This window comes from Doryrhamphus excisus, linkage group LG20 (assembly GCF_037039965.1).
Source record: "Doryrhamphus excisus strain RoL-2023G ecotype Guam linkage group LG20, RoL_Dexc_Guam_v1.1, whole genome shotgun sequence".
Lineage (NCBI taxonomy): Eukaryota > Metazoa > Chordata > Actinopteri > Syngnathiformes > Syngnathidae > Doryrhamphus > Doryrhamphus excisus.
In genome coordinates, this window is record NC_136376.1 from 15,441,960 (window position 1) to 15,463,991 (window position 22,032).

At 44.5% G+C, this 22,032-nt stretch overlaps 2 protein-coding genes across 2 annotated transcripts; both read right to left on the minus strand.

Moving 5' to 3' along the window:
- Nucleotides 1-9,593, minus strand: ston1 (stonin 1). Its single transcript, XM_058058969.2, has 4 exons — nt 9,434-9,593; nt 2,100-4,030; nt 1,592-1,794; nt 1-1,510 (listed from the first exon to the last, which is right to left on the minus strand). The coding sequence occupies exons 2-4, from the start codon at nt 3,964-3,966 to the stop codon at nt 1,445-1,447; spliced, it is 2,136 nt and encodes a 711-aa protein (XP_057914952.2). The 5' UTR covers nt 3,967-4,030; nt 9,434-9,593; the 3' UTR covers nt 1-1,444.
- Nucleotides 9,594-10,243: 650 nt separating this feature from the next.
- On the minus strand, nt 10,244-21,461 carry ppp1r21 (protein phosphatase 1, regulatory subunit 21). The gene is made up of 22 exons (XM_058059027.2): nt 20,916-21,461; nt 19,477-19,545; nt 19,115-19,261; nt 18,367-18,468; nt 18,129-18,293; nt 17,992-18,050; nt 17,813-17,907; nt 17,669-17,721; nt 17,426-17,575; nt 17,242-17,343; nt 17,081-17,169; nt 16,874-17,010; nt 16,706-16,798; nt 16,333-16,460; nt 15,769-15,918; nt 14,362-14,454; nt 13,814-14,065; nt 13,641-13,676; nt 13,425-13,541; nt 12,579-12,677; nt 12,330-12,458; nt 10,244-11,219 (listed from the first exon to the last, which is right to left on the minus strand). Exons 1-22 carry the CDS (start codon nt 20,973-20,975, stop codon nt 11,190-11,192), a joined length of 2,355 nt encoding a protein of 784 aa, XP_057915010.2. The 5' UTR covers nt 20,976-21,461; the 3' UTR covers nt 10,244-11,189.
- Nucleotides 21,462-22,032: the final 571 nt, after the last annotated feature.

Here is a 22,032-nt window from a genome sequence, read left to right on the forward strand (position 1 = left end):
AAAACATCACAAGTCCTACTTTTATTTCTTTGGACTTTGGTAGGATCAGTACTCATCATCAATACAGTATCAGTATCGGGTACCACATCATTTTTACCTGGAGGTGTTTTACTTCACTCTGGCCGTCTCGGCGCTATTTCATCTCAAGAGGCAGAACAGGCAAATAAGACTTCATAAAGCTTAAAGAAACAACACATTTCTCCAGAATAGAACCTTGAAGTTGGAGGCTATTGGAGGGGAGTTGGACGTACAGGAAGCAGCAAAAGGGATGAGATGATTTGAATGCAGACAGAATCATTAATTAGTGATGCTTATTTAAGACTACGAGTGTTTTAGCGATAGCAGCAGTTGTATAAAGACATAATATGGGCATAATATGGGCATAATATGGGCATAATATGGGCATAATATGGGCATAATATGGCCATTATATGGACATAATATGGCCATTATATGGACATAATATGGCCATTATATGGACATAATATGGCCATTATATGGACATAATATGGCCATTATATGGACATAATATGGACATAATATGGACATAATATGGACATTATATGGACATAATATGGACATTATATGGACATAATATGGACATAATATGGCCATTATATGGACATAATATGGCCATTATATGGACATAATATGGCCATTATATGGACATAATATGGCCATTATATGGCCATAATATAGCCATTATATGGCCATAATATGGCCATAATATGATGCATGACAGTTCTAATCCTATTGCCAGTTGTCCATGTAAACACACCAGGACCAATGCACACGTCCATTAGCCTGTTAGCTGTCATTGAAAGGGTTCCAACATGAGTTCAATCAATACAGTCCAGATAAAAAACAAATGATAGATTTAAAAAAGTAATAATTTACAAAACAGCCATTTTGTTATTGTATTCATATCACTCCTCCATCAGGACTTTGTGTCTTTTGGATTCTTTGTCTTTCCATATTTAGTGCAAATGAATTGATTTACATTGTGGAATGAAGGAGATGCTGAGAGCAGAAGTCAAATCTTTATACAGCATTATGAACATTATGAACAATATGAATACGAAGCAAGAATTCATTCAAGTGTGCAACAGAGGCCATAATTGCAAACCCAATGAATATTTGCTCAGTTATTCAGCCTGCAAATGAACCTGGGGGGCAGTGCAGATAACTCTAATAATAATAACTAATAATAAAAAACAATAACTAATAATGCAAGCCAACATACATTTTTAACAAGGAATGCAAGTATTAGACGTAAAGTGCAAGTGTTAGGTTGTTTATGGGATGCATTCAGTCTGATGACCTCATCAAGAGCAACACTAGCAAGCTTTGTAAAAATAGAGGGTACGGCATCAAATATTATGCAGACAGTCCCTCGTCCCTGTTTCATTTAGTTCTTTAAAAATAATAATCAATGTTTCTTTCGTCATTGTGTCATACAGCCAGATTGCTTCTGGGACTCCATTTCAATCCATTTCTTCTCCACTTCCACCTGGAAGCCAAGAACAGCCTTCTTAGACTTCAGTCAGGTCATGATGACATCAGGCTGGTTTAGTGCCGACAACCGTCTTACCTGACAACGGTAACGAGTCCAGCTGGTCACGTGTTTCTGCGGCTGGACGTCGTTGGCGGTGCCCAGCGACCTGACCCTGGTCAGCGACACGACGGCGCCCATAATCTCACATTCCATGGTGACGAAGGGATACCAGTCGCTTGGGATTTCCTGATCGGATCCCAGCTCCAGTCTGCAGGAGAACGAATGAGGATGGTCCACTGCTGCAAACGAGCAAACAGAGTGCGTGAGTGCGATGCCGCTTGCCAACAAGTATGGCCGCCGTACATGAGCAAACTGTACTGGTACATATCAAAGACTGATATTAATAATAATAATAATAATATTGATATATTTGATAAGGATATTAACCCCCAATGACACCCACATGTTCCTGTGTTGATATGCTTTGTGGTGATTTAACACGTTTAATAGTTTAACAAGTTCATTGTGTACATGATAATCATTTCAGTGACTGGGCCGTGTGTGTGTGTGTGCGTGTGTGCGCGTGTTTATGTCACGGCGTTACCGGTGTTCTTTGCGGGAAGTCTGTCAATCCTCCAGACGACAGCGGAGTAGACGTTCTCGTACTTGACGCTGCCGACGGTCACCTGCATGACGGGTTGGGAGTCTGCGGTGCTGAAGGAGCCCAGGCAGGCGTTTCGGTTCATTCGGGCCTTCAGCGACCTCTGGCGCAGTAAGGCCACGGTTTGTGTGACTTTGACCCACTGGCCCGGCACCGGTACCCGCACCACCACGTTCTCACACAGTGGATATGTGTCACACCCCCCCACAGAGGACAGGAAGGTTCCTGACATGTTGAGAAAGGCCTGCAGCTCCACATAGGCCCCTTGAACGGTAACCACTGCTTTAATGGTGAAAGGGAGCTCGGTGCAAGACAAAAACGTGGTTTTGTAGCGCATCAACTCCACCCTACATGCTTCTGGGGGGGAGAACTTTACCAGTCGTGTCTTCTGAAACTCACTTTCATTCACGCACTTGTGAAGGTGCCAGTCTGTGATCTCCATCCAGAGCTGGCCGGCCTCGTCGGAGCCGTAGCTTGCGTTGGAGCGCAGCATGCCGAGGTCATTCAGGGCAAGAAAACAATCGGCCAGCCCGTTCAGAAAAGCCAGACAGTGAATTTGGGTGAAGGCGGTCCTCTCCAGGACTCCTCCAAACTTATCCAGCCGTACCCAAATGTTGTCGGTGATCTGCAGGGACAGCTCTTGTTCCTCGTAATGCCGCCTGGACCGGTGGACCACGGACAGCTGGAAGATCTCCTCCTCCATGGAGACCACCAGATCCTCCATGTCTTCGTGGACGGTGGAGCCAAACTTCAGCAGCTGCTCCACTTCAGCTTCGTGATTCACCTCCAGCTTGGGGTGGTAGCGTTTCTTTTCCGTGTATGAAAAATGTTCGACCTTCACCGTGAGGACTTTGCGGGGCTCGCCGTAGCTTTCCAGCTTGAGGTCTGAGAGCCGACATTCAGGCAGGAGCTGGAACTCTTTGAAGGGCTTCTCTAGTCCTTTCTCGTAGTACATTTGCAGGACCCCTCCTGGCAACAAGCGGAGGTAGATGGGACCCCACTGTCTTGACGACATGCGGTTCTTTTTTTCTGGAATCCTGAGCATAACAGGCCAGCCATCTCTCCTGCGGCTACGAAACAAACCATGAGGAGCAAACTGAGGTGGACCATGGCTTATTACCTCACATTTGGAGCTGAGACGCCTCTCGGCTCTCTCGTGTCTTTCGGTGTCGGTGTCGTGATCATTTTGGGTTCGCAGGCCTTCCAGTTTGTTGCAGACAAAAGACAAAGTGTTCTGGAGGTGATCACGTGGAGGCTCGTTGCCGTCTTTGGTCCGTATGAAGAAACGTGGAAGACTCGTGTCTGACTCCGAGTCTGAAGAGGAGCTGCCATCCACAACATCTACGCTGTGTCCAGGGCTGCCCCAGAAAGGGTTCAAGTGTCCAGGGTTCCCCTGGAAAGTAGGGAAGGGGTTTGGTCCATCTGAGCTGAGATTCAGGGCTTCCGGTCCAGGAGAGGAAACAAAAGTTGGAGACAAGCTGGAGAAGCTCTGGAAGGAGTTGTTCTCCTCCCTGATGTTGGAGCCAAATGGAGATGTGCTGCTCGGAACGCCACCCACAGGAGTGCAAAGGGGGGTGTTACACGGAACATACGAATCTCCACCCACACTTGACTGGCTTTGAGGAGATTCCAGGGAGCTGATGAAGCTCCAGGAAGTGTTTCTGATAGGAGGAAGCACTAATTTGAGACCGTTGGGGCGTGGCAGCGCCGCTTTGATGCACCCGGGCGACTGGAGGGGCTTCTGTGGGGACGAGAGGGGTGTGCTGTCATCTTCAAACGTGACCCAGTTGGAGTGGTTGGTGGAGCACATGGCTGATGGCGCCTCAAAACCACGGCTGCTGCTGTGTTGGGTCGACGCGCAGAAGGCTCCTCACCTGCAAGACAACAAAGGGAGAAGAACTGGAACTGGAACTCAGCAATCCATTTAGTCATCCATCAAATACTAATAACTGGAATTGTAACTGAGCAATCCATTGAGTTTATTATATATATATATATATATATATATTGTACAGCATATTTTAAAACTAAATCCAACTTCTTGTCTCATTGCTTTAGCAGTAACAATACAATATACACTACTATACCTCTACTACTATACCTCTACTGCTGTACCACTACTACTATACCTCTACTGCTGTACCACTACTACTATACCTCTGGTACTATACCTCTGGTACTATACCTCTGGTACTGTACCTCCACTACTATACATCTGCTACTATACCTCTGGTAGTATACCTCTGGTAGTATACCTCTGGTAGTATACCTCTTCTACTGTACCTCTACTACTGTACCTCCGCTACTATACATCTGCTACTATACCTCTGGTAGTATACCTCTGGTAGTATACCTCTTCTACTGTACCTCTACTACTGTACCTCTACTACTGTACCTCCACTACTGTACCTCCACTACTATACCTCTGGTAGTATACCTCTGGTAGTATACCTCTTCTACTGTACCTCTACTACTGTACCTCCACTACTGTACCTCCACTACTGTACCTCCACTACTATGCATCTGCTACTATACCTCTGGTAGTATACCTCTTCTACTGTACCTCTACTACTGTACCTCCACTACTATACATCTGCTACTATACCTCTGGTAGTATACCTCTGGTAGTATACCTCTGGTAGTATACCTCTGGTAGTATACCTCTTCTACTGTACCTCTACTACTGTACCTCTACTACTGTACCTCCACTACTATACATCTGCTACTATACCTCTGGTAGTATACCTCTGGTAGTATACCTCTTCTACTGTACCTCTACTACTGTACCTCCACTACTGTACCTCCGCTACTATACATCTGCTACTATACCTCTGGTAGTATACCTCTTCTACTGTACCTCTACTACTATACATCTGCTACTATACCTCTGGTAGTATACCTCTTCTACTGTACCTCCACTACTATACATCTGCTACTATACCTCTGGTAGTATACCTCTGGTAGTATACCTCTTCTACTGTACCTCTACTACTATACATCTGCTACTATACCTCTGGTAGTATACCTTTGGTAGTATACCTCTGGTAGTATACCTCTTCTACTGTACCTCTACTACTGTACCTCCGCTACTATACATCTGCTACTATACCTCTGGTAGTATACCTCTGGTAGTATACCTCTGGTAGTATACCTCTGGTAGTATACCTCTTCTACTGTACCTCTACTACTATACCACTACTACTGTACCTCTACTACTATACTTCTGGTCCACAATAAGCAGCCCATTAAACTTGTCAAACATCTCCTAAATAATTTCAAGTAGTAGTTTTCCCATCAAGCATTTCCCACCTGTCAATCATCACAAACACAATGAGCTGAGGAGGCTCCTGTTTTTTTTTATAGCAAATTAGTTTTTTGGTTTGTGACGTAAGAAATATGCAACATGATGTGGTGTTTTTAAACCGTCTTTAAGAACAGATCATGAAGTTAATGACTCTGACTCTCATATGTCTGTACCCACTCCTATCAGTGGAAGGAATGGAGAGAGTGGGATCTCTTCTCATTCGCCCTCTTTGTGGAGGCGGGGCTACTAGGTACTAGCTACAGTTAGTAGCTACTAGCCTAGCAGCAGTTACCCAGCGCCGCCAGCATAGATAACCATTACAGACCCACTGTGGGAATATTTGCCATTAAAACGGAATGAACAAGATGAGCACGTTAACACAGACATGGACAGTTTGCTCAACTGGGGGGGGGGGGGGGGGGGGTACTGACGGAGGTTCTCCACAGCTTGGTTCAGACCGTCAACAATCGCTGAGGCGTTTGGTCGGCCATTGTAAAGAAAACAGTGCAAATGGTGTGCACCCACAGAGAGCACACACATACAGTAACAGTGCAAATGGTGCAAATGGTGCAAATGGTGCAAATGGTGCAAATGGTGCAAATGGTGCAAATGGTGCAAATGGTGCAAATGGTGCAAATGGTGCAAATGGTGCAAATCTGAATGACCCCTTTCATAAGTACAAAGAATGAAAAAATGTCTAAAAATAAAATGTTGCATTGATATTTCATATTTGTAGAACTATAGTCGACCATCAAATCTTGATATGGTGACGAGCCTCCAATCATCCAATACAACCCAACTTTATTTGTAACACTAAGTATCTGTCTGTGTGACATAGCCTGAGCTCGTTAGGGTGCTGTGTTTCTTGTAATTAAAGAGAGAAGGGGAATTTGATTCGATGTTAATCGATGCGTGAACAGTCATAGGAGGAAGCGGTCAAGGCAAAATACACAAAGGCGTGTTCCACAGGGCACAGAATAGCCAGGTTGGATTTCTTTTTATCTTCCTCATCCTAAAAGCAGCAAGGAGGCCACAATCAGAGCCTCCATTTTAACGGAGACGTCCAGTGGACAAGTTTATTCAGCTATAAACAAACCAGGAAGTCAAAGTTCACATTCAGACACTAACTCGGTCAAACTCTGGAATAAATCAGTCTAATGGGAGGAAGTTGTCAAACGTTCATATGGGCTCCTACCATGTTATGGAACGCTTGGGTGGTGTTTGATACGAAGGAACATGGACTAACATGAGCGTCCGCATGGGGGGGTTAGCCGAAAGGTCCCTGGTCATGTTTTTCCAGGGATAACTTCTGCTAAATGAGAAGCTGCTAAATGTGTGGAGGACAAAGGAATACATTCCACACATTCCTTTGGGACAACCAGCTCTGCACACAGGAAGTAACATTATGCTTTTATTTATCTGACACACAACAAATATTGGCTTTAAGGGAGTTTGATGAACTGGAAAAAGCACACAAAAAATATAATAGGCAGTATTTTGATTGAAGTCAATCCATCCATTATCTGTACCGCGTATCCTCAGCATGTAAAATATGGTGCCTGACCTTCTAGAACACATAATAGGGTTTAGGGTCAGGACGAGTCAAAGTGGGTCGTAGCATGGCACCAATGTGTTTTTAAACGAGGCCAGCTTGTTTTGTGACATGCCAGTCATCAGAGCGGCTTTGTATCCCAAGAGCGGGAGCATCACGTGCTGACGGATGAGCAATTCCATCATGCTAAATCATGTGGCCAGTTGAAGCTAGTCGCTCAAAATAACCGCAAGCTCAATTCAAGCGTGTGAAGGGAACAATAATTGCACGCCAAAACAAAGAAAAGGTTAGGACAGAACAACCGAATTGGCGATTGCATTTGATGGATGTCCATGTGACCACGGTGGCTGGAATCAAGTGCACAGCTCAGAATGTGATGACCCATTTCCAGAGGCAAAGCGTCCACTCATCAAAGAGAGAGCAGAAGAGAAACTGCTGCTCAGCACCCGTTGAAAGCACCACCAGCATCACGAGTTAGTCTACTTAGTCTACTTAGTCTAGTTAGTCTACTTGGTCTAGTTAGTCTACTTAGTCTAGTTAGCAGTCACCATCACAACCCAGTGATGGTACAACCCAACAAGAACAAATGGTAATCACTGGGATTCTACTGGACTGCACAATTGACTTCAGTTCCATGCGTTGTTTCGCTTTCTAACAAGAAATGTAAATTATGATAGAAGATGGATGGAATATTGATATCCCCTCCTGGTGAAAAACTGAAACATTTTGCACTGTTGGATCTTCAGGAGGCTGTGAGTAAAGCTTCACAGAGGACATCCACTACTGTCTGGAACTGATTTTCTAAACATTTTTGTAAACTTCCCTTGGCATCCACCCCCAAATGTTCTCACTTGGATTTGGATGGGGGGAACATACAGGATGGTCCAAAGAAGGGACACACTTTGTCCTTTGTCAGGCAGGCCTTGTGAACTTCAGTGTTGTCCTACTGAACAACCCAGTCATCATCACATCGGCGGGGACCTTCATCATGAGGGATGGGCCCTGCAACATGGCGAGCTTCCATTTGACACCCCTGCACAACCTGAAGCGCCATTGTTCCACTGAAGGAAAAAGTACCCCAGGTCATGATGGTGTCCTCTGCACTGTGCCGTGTGGAAAACATCTCCAGTGGGATCTCCTTGTCATGCCAGTAACAATAGAAGGCATCACGGCTCATTAGGGAATAAACTTCCTCCTTTTTATGTCAGGGGTTTGATGCCGGTGTGCAAATTCCAAACAAAGTGGGCAATATTGTGGCATTGAAGGAGACCTTTGAAGAGGATTGTTCTTCTCGCAGAAGCTCTCTGATGGTTGTTGGTCTGCACTCAGCACCAGCCACAACCTTCATCCCGTGGCTAGATCGTCCAGCTCAGGGACGGTGTCATTTTTGGGGTCTATCAACTGTTTTGTTCCATAACCCTCAGGATCTCCTAAGAAGTTTAGAATGTTTCACTGCGTCCAACCTCAGCAGCAAGGGCACACGAGGAGAAGCCTTGGTTGTGCAGGTTAACAATCTGACCGCATTCAAACACAGAAAGCTTTTTTGCCTTTGCCATCAAGAGATAATGACAGGATGAATACCTGACAGAAAATTCAACGTTCGATTTCACTCATAAACACAATAAATTGCTTACTCGGTGAATTTTTTGTCTTGCTTTCATTTCTTCTTTTTGCATTTTGGATCTCTACTTAGAACCTCCTAAAGATCCTACAGTGCAAACTACTGTATGATTTCTAACAAATTGCCAAGTCGCCCCAAACTAAGCGCTTCCAATCCTGCCAGAGGAGGGGAAGCATCTTCTACTAACTAGTGGCTGACCCTCAACTAACCGTCCTCCAACAGTGGCCAGCAAACCTGGACGTTGGAGTGAAGGAAGGCCATCACTGTAGGAATGTCCCAAGTTGTGGAAGACCAAAAATGGATGCTAAAGAATGACAGTCACTGGATTATGCAGGTGGATATTGTTGTTGTTATTATTATTATTATTATTAAGTATAATTATAAGTGTGTTTCAGCCAGCAGGCATAAGGTTGATGGGATTTGTCTGCAGTATGGGTAGGAATAGGAACAGGAACAGGAATAGGAATAGGTTACAGTAAATGTCACTACTGGTGTATTCAACAGCAGTGGAGCTCCAGCAGGATGACCCACGACACCCTGGACAAGGAGGCCGCTTACGCCATTGTTTTGACGGTGTGGGAGTGGGGGGGACTGGGGGGGCCCGGCGTCAACTTTTCAGCGTGTTACTTTAAAGTCGCACTCTTTCCACACTTTAACAACAACTGGGACTCAAATCACAGCACCGCGAACATTTGCCAAACTTCGACAACTTTTTAAAAGACTTTTTACGGCTTTGCAAAGTCACGCCGACTATCGAAACTCGACCGACACGGACGCAGATTGAAAGACGACATACTTACCGACTCACAAAGACAGTTGGCTGTTTGAGAACATCGCCTCAACTCCGACGGACGCTGACGTCGAGCGGTTGTGTTCAAAATGGCAGAGAGTGAATCCCGGGAATGCGAACTCTGTCCTCCGACAGGGCGCTGCAAGAAGGAACACGGCCGCGGTGCGTTCGAGGCGATGGGAAATACTGCTACCGGAAGATACACACCGACCAAACATAACGGCGGAAAGGGGAATATGAATTTAAACACTATCAGGTTCTTTAGGCTTTTACACCCAGGGGTGTATTCATGAAATAACAAAAAAATATACACAAACTATTCTATTTTATGGAAACAGTCGAGAGAGGACAATTGACCTGCAGAAAGCAAGGTCCTTAAATGCACCGTTGGATGAACGATAGAAGATACAGTGTAGGCGACATGTGACCTCACTAAATACTGTTTATAAACATTAGAAGTTACCTGCACCCCCTACCCCCCCAGAAGGTCAGTCATGGATCTCTGATGTGGTGTTTGTGTCAAAAGGCCTTCAATGAGACGCAGTTAGATTGAAGATGCCCTGAGCTTTATGGGTCACTAAGAAACCATACCATGAAGTGATTATTGTATAATACAAGTACAGTACTATGTGTGCGCACACTCATTTGTTTGCTTTAAATGCTATATTTATTAGCTGGAACTGGTAATACCCAGTGGACTTTAAAAGCACCATGAACTGCAGTTTTTTCTTCTTGCCAAAATTCAATTTCCCAGCGGTCAGGGTGGGACACTGTTTTCATGTCAATATTTTCGACCAAAAAAAAGCGTGGACACCATGAGATCTTTCTAAACACAAGTAGAGCTTTATTTGGACTCTCACACAAAAGGTTACACTGTGAAGCTACAAGTACTGTATCATGTACACACAACTGGCAAGTCCTGGTGGGCAGAGGGAAGACTGGCTTCTTCTTCACTTACCTCATCATGTCACAACAAGCCAAGAGCTGAACTGGAAACTGCACGCTGCATGAACCAGCTTGTCTATGCACCAGTTCAAAAGTCCGGGGAATGACGCATCCCATTATACAAACTTTATGGGACACACCCCCAAAAAACCCAAGCAGACGTTTTGTGAGAAACATTTATATGCTCATATATATACGTATATATATATATGTTTGAGTTTACCATTAAAACATACAATGATTATTTTAAATGTATGCTGCTTTTATTCAAAACCATCTTTGCGGATTTGCCTTTACTTTGGTCCGAAAAGGAAATACTGCTGCTAAGTAAGATCACACGTGTACAGGTCCGCTTAACAAGCCCCCACTTGTCCATGATGGACTTATTCTTCCATGTAAACACAGTAAATCAGTTGGTGCTTTCATATGGAGATCCAGACCACTGAAATGTCTTCAGAATGAGAGACGGATTCAAGCCTTTCCATGTGAGTTGACTGTTGGAAGCCCTTCTGAAGACCATGCAGATGTTGGAAGGGAAATGCATAATGTCTGAAACAATCACTCCTTTAACACAACGTATTCAACCTGGGGATGTTCCGTCTTTGGAGGTAGTATCAGAGGTGTAACAAGAGTCGGGATGGGAGCTGTGTGAAAGGGAAGAGTGAGGAAACAAGTTGTGTTGTGTTGCTTCCAGACGAGTATTGTATCGCTGTGTGAGTGCATCCACATCCACAGCCACGACCCACTGGGTTGACGTGAGGTCTCCACAGTGTCTTCAAGGTGCCATCTCTCAAATGGAGCCAAAGTATATGAGGGCACTTCTAGCGACCTTTGTTCTTTTTGGCATTTCCCTACAGAAAAACAAACCCAACAACTTAGTTTTCACACAACGTTTGATTGCTTCCACGAGGGATGAGCATAATAACCGGGGATGCTTCAACCGGGTTTGATGCCACCGCTACCGATAAATACCATTAAATGTGACTTGTAGTACTCTTTATGACACTGATGTGACTTGTATTTCTACAGAGTATAGGCTCAGAATATTCAGGGACATTCTCCCATTGCAGACCCAAGTTCGATTCCACCCTCGGCCATCTCCGTACGGAGCCTGCATGTTCTCCCCGTGCATGCGTGGCTTTTCTCCAGCTTCCTCCCACATTCCAAAAACATGCTAGGATATAATTAGCGAACCCAAATTGTCCATAGGTATGAATATGAGTGTGAATGGTTGTTTGTCTATATGTGCCCTGGGATTGGCTGGCCACCAGTCGCCCCAAGACAGCTGGGATAGGCTCCAGCACCCCCGCGACCCTCGTGAGGAAAAGCAGTAGAAAATGAATGAATAAATGAATTAAATCTCCTATTGTATTGAAGTTTAGGTTGGAAAAACCAATTGTTCATTTTCCCTGATTAGTTAAATGTCCATCTGTACACAAATCAAAGGAGCATTTTAGTTTTGCATATGAAACAACACAAACACAATCAGGTGATGCATTGCTTCAAGTTGCATGAGAACCTAGACAAAGCGAAAGCTACCGTCCAGATTTCCAACATGACTTATCATTCCTTTTAGAATTATAAAACATGCTGAGTCTAGTGCTGACCTTCCTGAAAACACCACCAGCTTCCAGTCACACACATGCTCTGTCTTGTCATCTGGCAGGCAGCGCTCAAAGCAGGCAGCAACAAGCACCCCTCTTCAAACTCTGCAGCCTCGGACCCAAGGTCTTTTTCACATGGGGCCTTTCCCATCAGTCAGAGTAGCAAGCACCATGCCACCTCTAGGTGTACCCTCTAGGTCCAGCCAGTATCTCATCCAATCTTTAAGACGTCACGGCTCAAATGCTTAAGTTAACACTCCCGAGAGACAATTATGGTTAAAGTATTATCGTTAGAGCTTTTGGACTTGATTCTTAGTTAAAGCTCCTCAGTCATAAAGCAGAATATAAGCACCGTACCTTGCTGACCAGTTTGAGCGTATCGATCTCCTCTCTCTGTTTACTCAGCGTCTCGTTCATGCTACACAAGTGGTCGCTCATCGTGCTCAGTTGGTTTTCATAGCTTCTCTTGGTTGTGCTCAGTTCATCCTGTGTGGGGAAAGGCAAACTTTCACTTGAGGGTGAGCCTCGGGTCCTGTTGGTGGGACTACAGTTGGAGGAGGCTGATAAGAGGGCTAGGACAATGACATCCATGACAAGGTAACGTACCTGCAGGTGTGTGATGTTCTGACTGGCTTGCTTGATGTCTGCGACTAGAGTCTCCCGTGATTTCTCTGCAATGGCCAATCTCTTGGCCAAGGCACGACACTGGAAAGACAGAGATGATGAATTGTTAAACAATTGCCTATGTGAGTGCCCCCCCTCCCATTTTTAGTTTTTAATAATGATCTACTTTGGAAGGCCCTTGGCAGTCAGGTGCCCTTGGAATTGTCCTACACTTTTCCCCTTATACAGCGGCCCATAAATAAATACCATTTATTCATGTTATCGGTACAATCTCATGGATGATTGCTATTGGAATCGGCAGCAAAAAACCTAATCAGAGCATCCCTACTAATGAGCTGAATGATGTTTAAAGCACAAAAGATGAGAACCACACATTTTTTTCCATTCATCAGTCTTCTATGGCGCTTATCTTCACCAGGGTCGTGGGTATGCTGGAGCCTATCCCAGCTGTCTTGGGGCGAGAGGCGGGGTACACCCTGGACTGGTGGCCAGCCAATCACAGGGCACATATAGACAAACAACCATTCACACTCACATTCATACCTATGGACAATTTGGAGTCACCAATTAACCTAGCATGTTTTTGGAATGTGGGAGGAAACCAGAGTACCCGGAGAAAACCCACGCATGCACGTGGAGAACATGCAAACTCCACACAGAGATGTCCAAGCAGAGATTCGAGCTCCTACATTTTTTACTAAACAAAAATCTGCAAACGCTGACCCATGAAAGTGCAGGATCCACTAAAAGAATAAGAGTGTTTGTGCTGGTGTTGTTACCGCATCAATGCCATAAGGATATTTTGAGGAGGTCACGTGTGGGATTCACCTCGGAGTGGAAATGCACTGCTTTGCTGTCTGACACCTGGAGCTGTGTGGTGAGCTCTCCCACTCTGGCCATGTAGTGAGTCTTTATCAGCTGCTCCCTGGACTCCTCGTCTGCCACCTGCCAAACACACCCGACGCCCCACAACTTGACACCGGCTTTCTCCATGGACAATATGCTGTTTTGAAGCGCTTTTCATAAAAATGCATGGTCACTCACATGCTCAGCGGAGGGTACCGTACATAACATGCCAACCTGGAGAGAAGTGACAAACACGGCTGTTGAGTGGTCTGCACCAATAAATGCTATCTATACACAGTACGCCGTGTACTCTATTGGCTGCCATGAAGAGGAACTTTCATCCACAAGCTGCAACAAAGCAGTGACTATACCAGGCTGGTGCACATGGTCTCCTTCCCGACTGCTTTCAGATCCGCCTCCACTTCCTCATGGTTCTGTGTGACTGTGCTGACCGCAACCTTCTGCAAGTTCGGACTTCCTTCCAGAGCTGCGGCGAGCTGCGTTTCCAAGTCTGCAATACGCTGGTTCTCCTTTTCCAGTCGCACCTTCCCCAGCTGGGCTTCCAGGAGCCAGTGTTCTTTTTCCTGCTCCAGACGAGATATCTTCTCCAGACTCTGCTGCACCTGCAGGTCGCCAGCAGGAGGAAAGTAAGGACAGTCAAATTGAGGTCAAATTAGACACAATTAAACAGGATTAAACTAAATCAACCCAAAAAGTTGCATCTGGCTCCCTTGAGCTATTTTTGCAGTACCGTACAAAAGTGCAATCATCTTGAAATTTTTTCCACCGCTAAGTGATTTATAGCACACAAAATGAGACGTGCTTTCATAGGTGCCTTTGGCTATATGAATCACAAAGTACCATATTATCAATCTAACGTCATCTGACAGTGATGACTACAGTGGAATGAGCATCATACCTGTTGAGTGAGACCTTCTCTACTCTCAGTGGAGCTGGTGAGTATACGCCGGTTGGACAAAGCTTCTCTATATGGAACAGATGGTGGCCTGGCCTAAAGATGAACAAGACAAATTATTATTCAACAAAAAAATGGCAACAATGAACAAAAATTGATTAGAACTTACTGTAAATATTCCAATTTAGGCCAGTATTCCATGGTTTTGGCTACATCCAACACCGCCACGGCAGAATAAAAGCCGCCACCCCTTAAAAATGTTTAACTAAATAGCTCTTAGACTCAATTTAACTACTCTCGGCAACTTTGACAGTTTTGCAATGTTCTCAGCCCATGTTATGTGGATTGTTCAAAACAGATATAGGTTATAAATAAATAGTTCCGAACATTTTTTATCATAAAAAAACAAGGCTGCATGGTGTCCGAGTGGTTAGCGCCCACGCCAGACATCTTGGAGAGATGTCCGAGTTCGCTTCCACCCTCGGCCATCTCTGTGTGGAGTTTGCATGTTCTCCCCATGCGTGCGTGGGTTTTCTCCGGGTACTCCGGTTTCCTCCCACATTCCAAAAACATGCTAGGTTAATTAGCCACTCCAAATTGTCCATAGGTATGAATGTGAGTGTGAATGGTTGTTTGTCTATATGTGCCCTGGGATTGGCTGGCCACCAGTCCAGGGTGTACCCCGCCTCTCTTCCGAAATCCACGACACTCGTGAGGATAAGCGGTAAAAAATGAATGAATGAATAATAAAAACAAAGACAAAAATTTGCTGACGCAGCAGCGGTGGTACGCCCTCCCATGCAGCCCACCACCACAGCTTAAAAAAAAAAAATCAACAAGACTCCTGTAACTGGGTACATGATCTACAAAAGCAAATAAACGGCATGTTTGTAATTAGGCCTGGATCAAAAAATTACCATTATCAATGTAAATAGCAGCTGCATTTCAAGTATCGTGAGAGGTCCCCATCCAGCTGAGAACCTCATGCATGTTATACTTTACATTAAACTCATCAGTGGTATTAATGCTGAGCCGTTTGTTCCTTACTGGTGTAACACTGCTTTTCTTCTACTGTGTAATAAATGACCAGTTGGACAAAGAAGGCTACATTTGACTTTCCACTCTCTCATGCACTCCAAATCATTGTGAAAGTCTGTTGTTGTTATAAATCATAAGTTTTCACATTTTAGCAGTCTCTTCCAAGTGCCAGTTGAACCTTCTTGCAGTGAAGGTACATAAACGTAAATAGTTGGCCCTTTCGTGTAAGTGAAACATTGCAATTGTAAACTAACACAAACTACAAGCACAAAAAATGTACTGTTAAATTTCTACCACGGTAAAGGATAATTGATACAGCATCTTATGTTGATCTGTCCAATTAACTTTTCACCAGCAGATGTAAACACCTACCTTTCTAAGAGCGTTAATGTAAGCAGCTGCTTTCTTCTTATTTTGAAGCATACTTTCAGCTTGCAAGGGGTTAAGTGCTGCTGTGCTTCCTTTGGGACTATAGCCCGATGACGTGAAGAAGTCCAAGTTGTTGCTGAAGAACGTGGCGAGCTGCATAAAAACCACAAAAATTAAACCTCATGAAATGAAATCAGTAGCTTCTTCAGCTGGAAAGCAAGAGTGCTGGCTTCAGTAAATGTCTGTGTTGTTGAGACCATCTACCGTTCTAAGACGCTCAATCTCAAATGGTCCCTTTCACACTTCCTGTGCCAGCATGTATTCAAGCCACCACACTGGGCTTCTTGATGTAAGAAGATAAATCATTTATCATCAAGTTTGGCTGGGAGGCAGCTGTAAAAACTGTGATTTGGATGGCTTTGACCATTCAAGCGCTGCCCACCTGAGTCCTGCCACTCACATTACTCTCACTGCAGCAGCAACTCAGCATGATGGGACTGGAAAAAGTCATTTATGTAACTCAAGGTTGGCATGAATATGACCCTGACTGCCCCCTTCTGGACATACCTTGCCGGTGCAGCTGGTCAGTGATCCCAGAGAGCCCAGCAGACATTCGGTGGTGGTGAAGAGTTTCTGTGTAGCAGTCGGGAGCTCCTGCTCAAGGCTGGCCTTCTGGCTGTAGTGCTTTGACATCTCTAGACACACAAACGCACGCAGATGAGTAAAAACAGCAGGGGAGGATGATTTTTTTTTTTTGAATGCGAATGACGAACAACTTTATTTGTGTTATTAAGTGTTACAATATACACGACCACCTGTATTACACTGACTGACGTGTTTCAGTTTGAAATGTAAGCCGGACTGATGAGAACAAGTCGAGTGCCTTTTAGTCATGTGACTAAAAGGGTGAAAACGGGGGAAAAGAGTTCAGGCTGCTCACCTTTAACAGCATCATGAAGACTGTGCAAGCAGGCGGCCAGTTGTGTGAAGACAGCAGAGGTGCTGCTTTGTGGCAGGGCATCCTGACGAACACCTGACACACCAAGGGCCACAATGAGAAACGACAGGATTGTTTCACGGCAGCTTTGAATAATTAATGGCAACCTACTGGGTAATGTCAAAAGGTTCATGTATCTTTGCAGTTTCCCAAAGACTGCGGTGACTCTCTTCATATCATTCTGAAGCTCCTGGTTCTTTACTTGAAGGGCAGCAGTGCAAAGAGGTGTCTGGCACTCCTCCTCTAGGCTAAAGAGAAAAAAGACTGTATCAACAACAGACACACGTTTGTCTTTATCACACGCACCACACAGCTGACCTTCTGAGTTGATAAGGAAGTAGTTTTTGTAGAAAATGGCTATACGAGGAGAAATGCTCAGCAAAGTACTTCAGCTTGTCCACAGTCTCCTGCAAAGAGATACGTGGTGAGACATCTTGAAGGACAGGCGTGCGCAATGGCTTCCACCTAGAAGCGCTTACCAGCATTGTGACCGTGTCTTCAGTGATGCTTTGGTGTAACTGCAAAAAACTCTCCTCTAGGGGGCGCACATACACCGCATTCTCATGCAGATACTGAGAGAACTGGGAGGAGACAGAGGTGTGCACCATCGTTAGCGGACACATAAGAAATGGAATATCTGCTCTGTGGAATAACTTTTCTAACCTTCTGGTTGAGCGGAGAGATGGGCTCGATGGACGAGTCCAGCGGATAGATGTGGACCCTCTGCTCCGTGTATGAATGAAAGTTCAGCAGGCCAGCCACCAGGTCCTGAATGAAACTTAAGGCCTGGCCCGCTACATCCCGGGCTTTTAGCTGAATGTCACAAAAAAGAAAAAAGTTTGTGGCTAGTATGTAAAATGAATGCACGAAATTGGGGTCATGAATGCAAATCTAAGAGACGCCCACCTGATGCCGTCGATTGTGCGCTGGCACATTTAGACTGTTGTAGTCACTCAATTCTAAAGCATTGGACAAACAAGGAAAATCACTCGGCTGACAAATGTTCCTCAGCAGGTCTTAAACTGGACATGATTTTCACTTGTGACTCACTGGTGTCATTAAAGGGCACTTTCTCTTGGATGACGCTGCTGCTTTGTTTCAACTGCCGGTTGAGTTCTGACTGGCATCGCCTCAACTGTTGCTGACTGCACCGAAAAGCACAACAGATCCACTTCACACCTAACCAGGACTCGGCCGTCAATCTGTGATGGAACTAAATGAAAACACACCACTCCTCTGTTCTCGATCTGCTCTCTTTCCCTTCCATCTCTAGAGTGTGAGTTTTAACCTAGAAGAGGAGGAATGCACACAAATAGATCAGGTAAACTTACACGGCACGGTGACTCATCCTCATCCTCATCCTCACCTCCAATCTCGCCTTGTCACTCTGCAGCCGCTCCATTGTTTCCGTATACTTGGCGGTGAGTCGATCCACGACAGCCTGGTGCTGCTGCGAGTCTCTTTCTAGTTCCTCCAGACGCGCCCTCATCTCCGCCTCCTGTCTCCTGTGCTGCTCATCTGCCTCGTAAAACTATGGGAGCAAACATGCACTGATTCCTCTTAAGGCCCTGAATGGTTCATAAGGATATGCCCTCAATCTGTACTTGGATGTGAAGCCTCTCGTTTTCTTCAATCTTTTTCTGCAGGTCCTCATCAAAAACACTCTGTGTTCGAACGCCGTGGTGTGAGGGAGAATCCCCTTTATTCTACAGGAGGACAAGAGCATATAATCATTCCCATCGATATCCAAGCGGACCTGTACAATCATTGGATGCCTGCTGAGATAAGCATTCCCACTATTGATACTGTGCATTTATTATTCTTTCACCTGTTTAAACAGCAGATTAGCTTTGTACGGGTGTACTGCGGTATACAGTACTACTGGTATACAATATCACCGTTAATTGGTTCCAGACCCAAGCGTGATGACTGAATTTCCTTATTCATACATAGAATATTTTCATAGTTACAGCACACATTATTAGAGGGTTACAGTCACTAGAGTAGCTGGGGGGGGGGTATCATGCCTGTTTTGAGATACAGTACAATTTAAACCTGCAATAAAAGCTTGCTGTTCTGAAGATCAGTCTGGTGCTTGTGTCTCTCACCCAACACTGCAGTAACATCATAGACCAGTGTGGAATATTTCATATAATCATGTCTTTGTATGCCTTGTTTAGTTCATTGGCATTTTTATACTTATAAATGCACAAAAAACAGGTAACATTTTCTTAAAATATTTGTGTAGTACAGTGAAGCCAGAGAATAGGAAGCGCCAAGCGGTGAGGGATTATTGTATACTTGAACAGGAGATAAAGAATGTAAATGATTCCCACTACACTCGATGATCACCTTCCCCTTTTTGCCCTTGGCTTCACTGACGGCCAACTCCTCTTGAAGCAGCTCCACCCTTTTAGCCAGCTGCTGGTTCCGGAAGCTGAGACTATCCATCTCCTGCTCCTGCTTCCTCAGGCTCTGATCCCTCTGCTTTAGCTGCTCCTGAACATGAACAAACAATTGGTAAATACAATGACAATCGTGCTGCACGCAAAGGTGAGGTACTGTGTGTATTGGCAGACAATCACTGACAGCTGTATTGCAGTAACCATGTGTGACACCGCAACCAGTTGTTCTATGACTGTGGTAGATGGCACAAAATGACTCCGGAGATGTGCAGTGAAGATCACATTTCTGTTGTGTAAATGTCACTTTACTTTGAGGGAAGCCGAGTTGGCCTGCTCATCAACAACTGCTTTCTTCAGCACCTGGTTCTGCGCACGCAGCTGTAAATATACCAACAAGAATGATGGGGATTAAAACTGTTGCACACGTTTGTAACCATACAAGGAGTAGGCACAACAATAAAACTAGAGAGCAGCATATTCGTGTATGAGTGACAACTACATCGTCAGCACTTCCTGACTAAGATATGGCGGTTTACTGACTGGGAGGTCAGAGTCAAACAGGAAACAGCCCGCACTGGCGATGCAGTCAGATGACATGGAAATAAACAGCACGGAGAGCTCATGACAAAACACACACCATTTACAATTAGTAGACTGAAAACTAACTCTCAATAATCACTTGCTTTCCACTGTGTTCGTTTGAGAATCAATTCTAGAGCGCAAAGATCTGGAATTGGAGGTACTGATATTTCAATATTGATCTGCACATCACTAGTGCAGTGAGACACGGAAAAGCCTTCCTGTTGACTGTCAGTCACTCCCACATTAAGATATGCATAACAGTGAATGCATGTGCTTAACGTGTGGTTTGTCTATATGTGCCCTGGGATTGGCTGGCCACCAGTCCAGGGTGGACCCCACCTCTCATCCGAAGACAGCTGGGATAGGCTCCAGCACGCCCGCGACCCTTGTGAGGATAAGCGGTATACAAAATGAATGAATGAATGATTTGTAATGTTTTGCGTCTCCAGGAGGCAAAACAGCTCTTTTGATGGTGAAAATTGCCGACCCCTGATCGAGCCTAAAAACTAAGTACTAATTAGGCACATACGCATGTATCGTTCTGTCTACTGAGATCCAATGGAAGAGTGCAATCAAAAAAGACAGTGCTTGTCAGTTTTGTAGGACGCTCACATACATTTCAATCAAGGGTTTTCCAAGTGAGTCTGCTGCAAGAAAAAAGAAAAGAACGCAGTTGCAGCCTCCAATCATTTGTGGAGTTTTCAGTTCACTCCAGACTTTGTTTACTCTTATTGTAGGTATTAAAAATCATTTATCCATCCATCTTTTTCCACAGTTCGGGTTGTGGGGAAAGAAAATTTGAGGTTTTTTTTCTTTATGATTCCAAAGCTGCTGCACATCCTTCGAGGTCTTCTAGTTTCTCTCACCTCAAATCACAGTTCCAAATAATTGTAATTATTAAAAAAAAAAAAAGTATGACACACCCCTGCAAATAGATAAAACAATCAACTTGCTTCCAATCGCAGATAATTAGTTAATTCAATGTATGTATAGTGTCCTTAAACAGCCTTGACATTAGCATCATATGAATGAAGGTAGGTTTTACGCCAGATGTCTTAAACAATAAACAATCTATTCACACGGACTAGACGTTAAATAGCGAGTTTATTCTCTGGAAACGTGGAAAAGAGTGACGATATTGAACGATGTGGACAAAGTTGCTTTACCTTGGAGTACTCCTGTGCCAACCTGCCGTATTTGGTCTGAAGGTCCGTGACGTTAGCCATTGTCGCCGTCAATGTTACCTTCTTCTTGGCTACGAGGTTTATTCTCTTCTTTATTCCACTTAGCCTGACCGACGCCACGGGTGGAACACCGGCTAGCTCGGGTTAGCAAGCCCGCTTATTAATACCTTTTCCAGAGCGGCTCCTCGTTGCGCTGTGAGACGGAATTAGCGTGGCAAACATTGCTAAACATGTATAGTCTCGGTTTCCGGGTAAAGCAAAGCCTGGTGGTCACTCGATTTACGTAACGTCGCAAAGGCGGATGTTATTTGGACTAAGCAGCAGAGTGTCGGACTTAGCATCATCAGCGATGACAGCACAGGATGCTAACTAGTTAGCTAAGTGGCTAAAGGCATCCAGGAGCCGAAGAGGATGAAAAGCCATGGCGGGGTTATCGACCAGGAATACACGTAGCTGCTGTTAAACTGTTATGAAGCCTTGACAATTCATGCATCATCTACAATATTTTCATTTTATTATTCTTCGTCGGTGAGGTCAGAGTTGAAGAGAATTGCTGATGTCATTCTTTAAGGGCGCCCCCTAGCGGTTGGAGGCATAGTGAAGGAAAATAGACCTGTTTTCTACGCCGCTTATCCTCCACAAGCCCATCCCAGCTGTTTTGGGTCTATGGTTTTTAAGTTTTGACCAGCTGATGAACAACCTTTTTCATTTTAACGGTTGTTGCTTACTCAAAAATGAATAATATTTGTGCTTTTTTGCATAGGTGACAAAGAATATTATTAGGGTCATTCGAAAAACATGAGTTCACGTTTTTGCTATTCTTTTTCTGTTTTTAATCAGTTTTTTGTTTTCTTGCTTAATTGTATTTAGTTTTACCGTGCCCCCCTTAAAAAGCCAATATTGTTGTGACAGGTAGAAGACCAGATGGAGGGTTTTCAGGAAGGTGCCTATTTCAGGTCTTTCTAAGGAATTGCATCCGTGTGATACTCCCATGCAGGAACATCCTGGAGATGTCGGTGCCAAGACCTAGATGCCCACAAGGAAAGGATCCAAAGATTGTTTTGGAAATAAGGATGATAATATCATTAAAGCAACATCT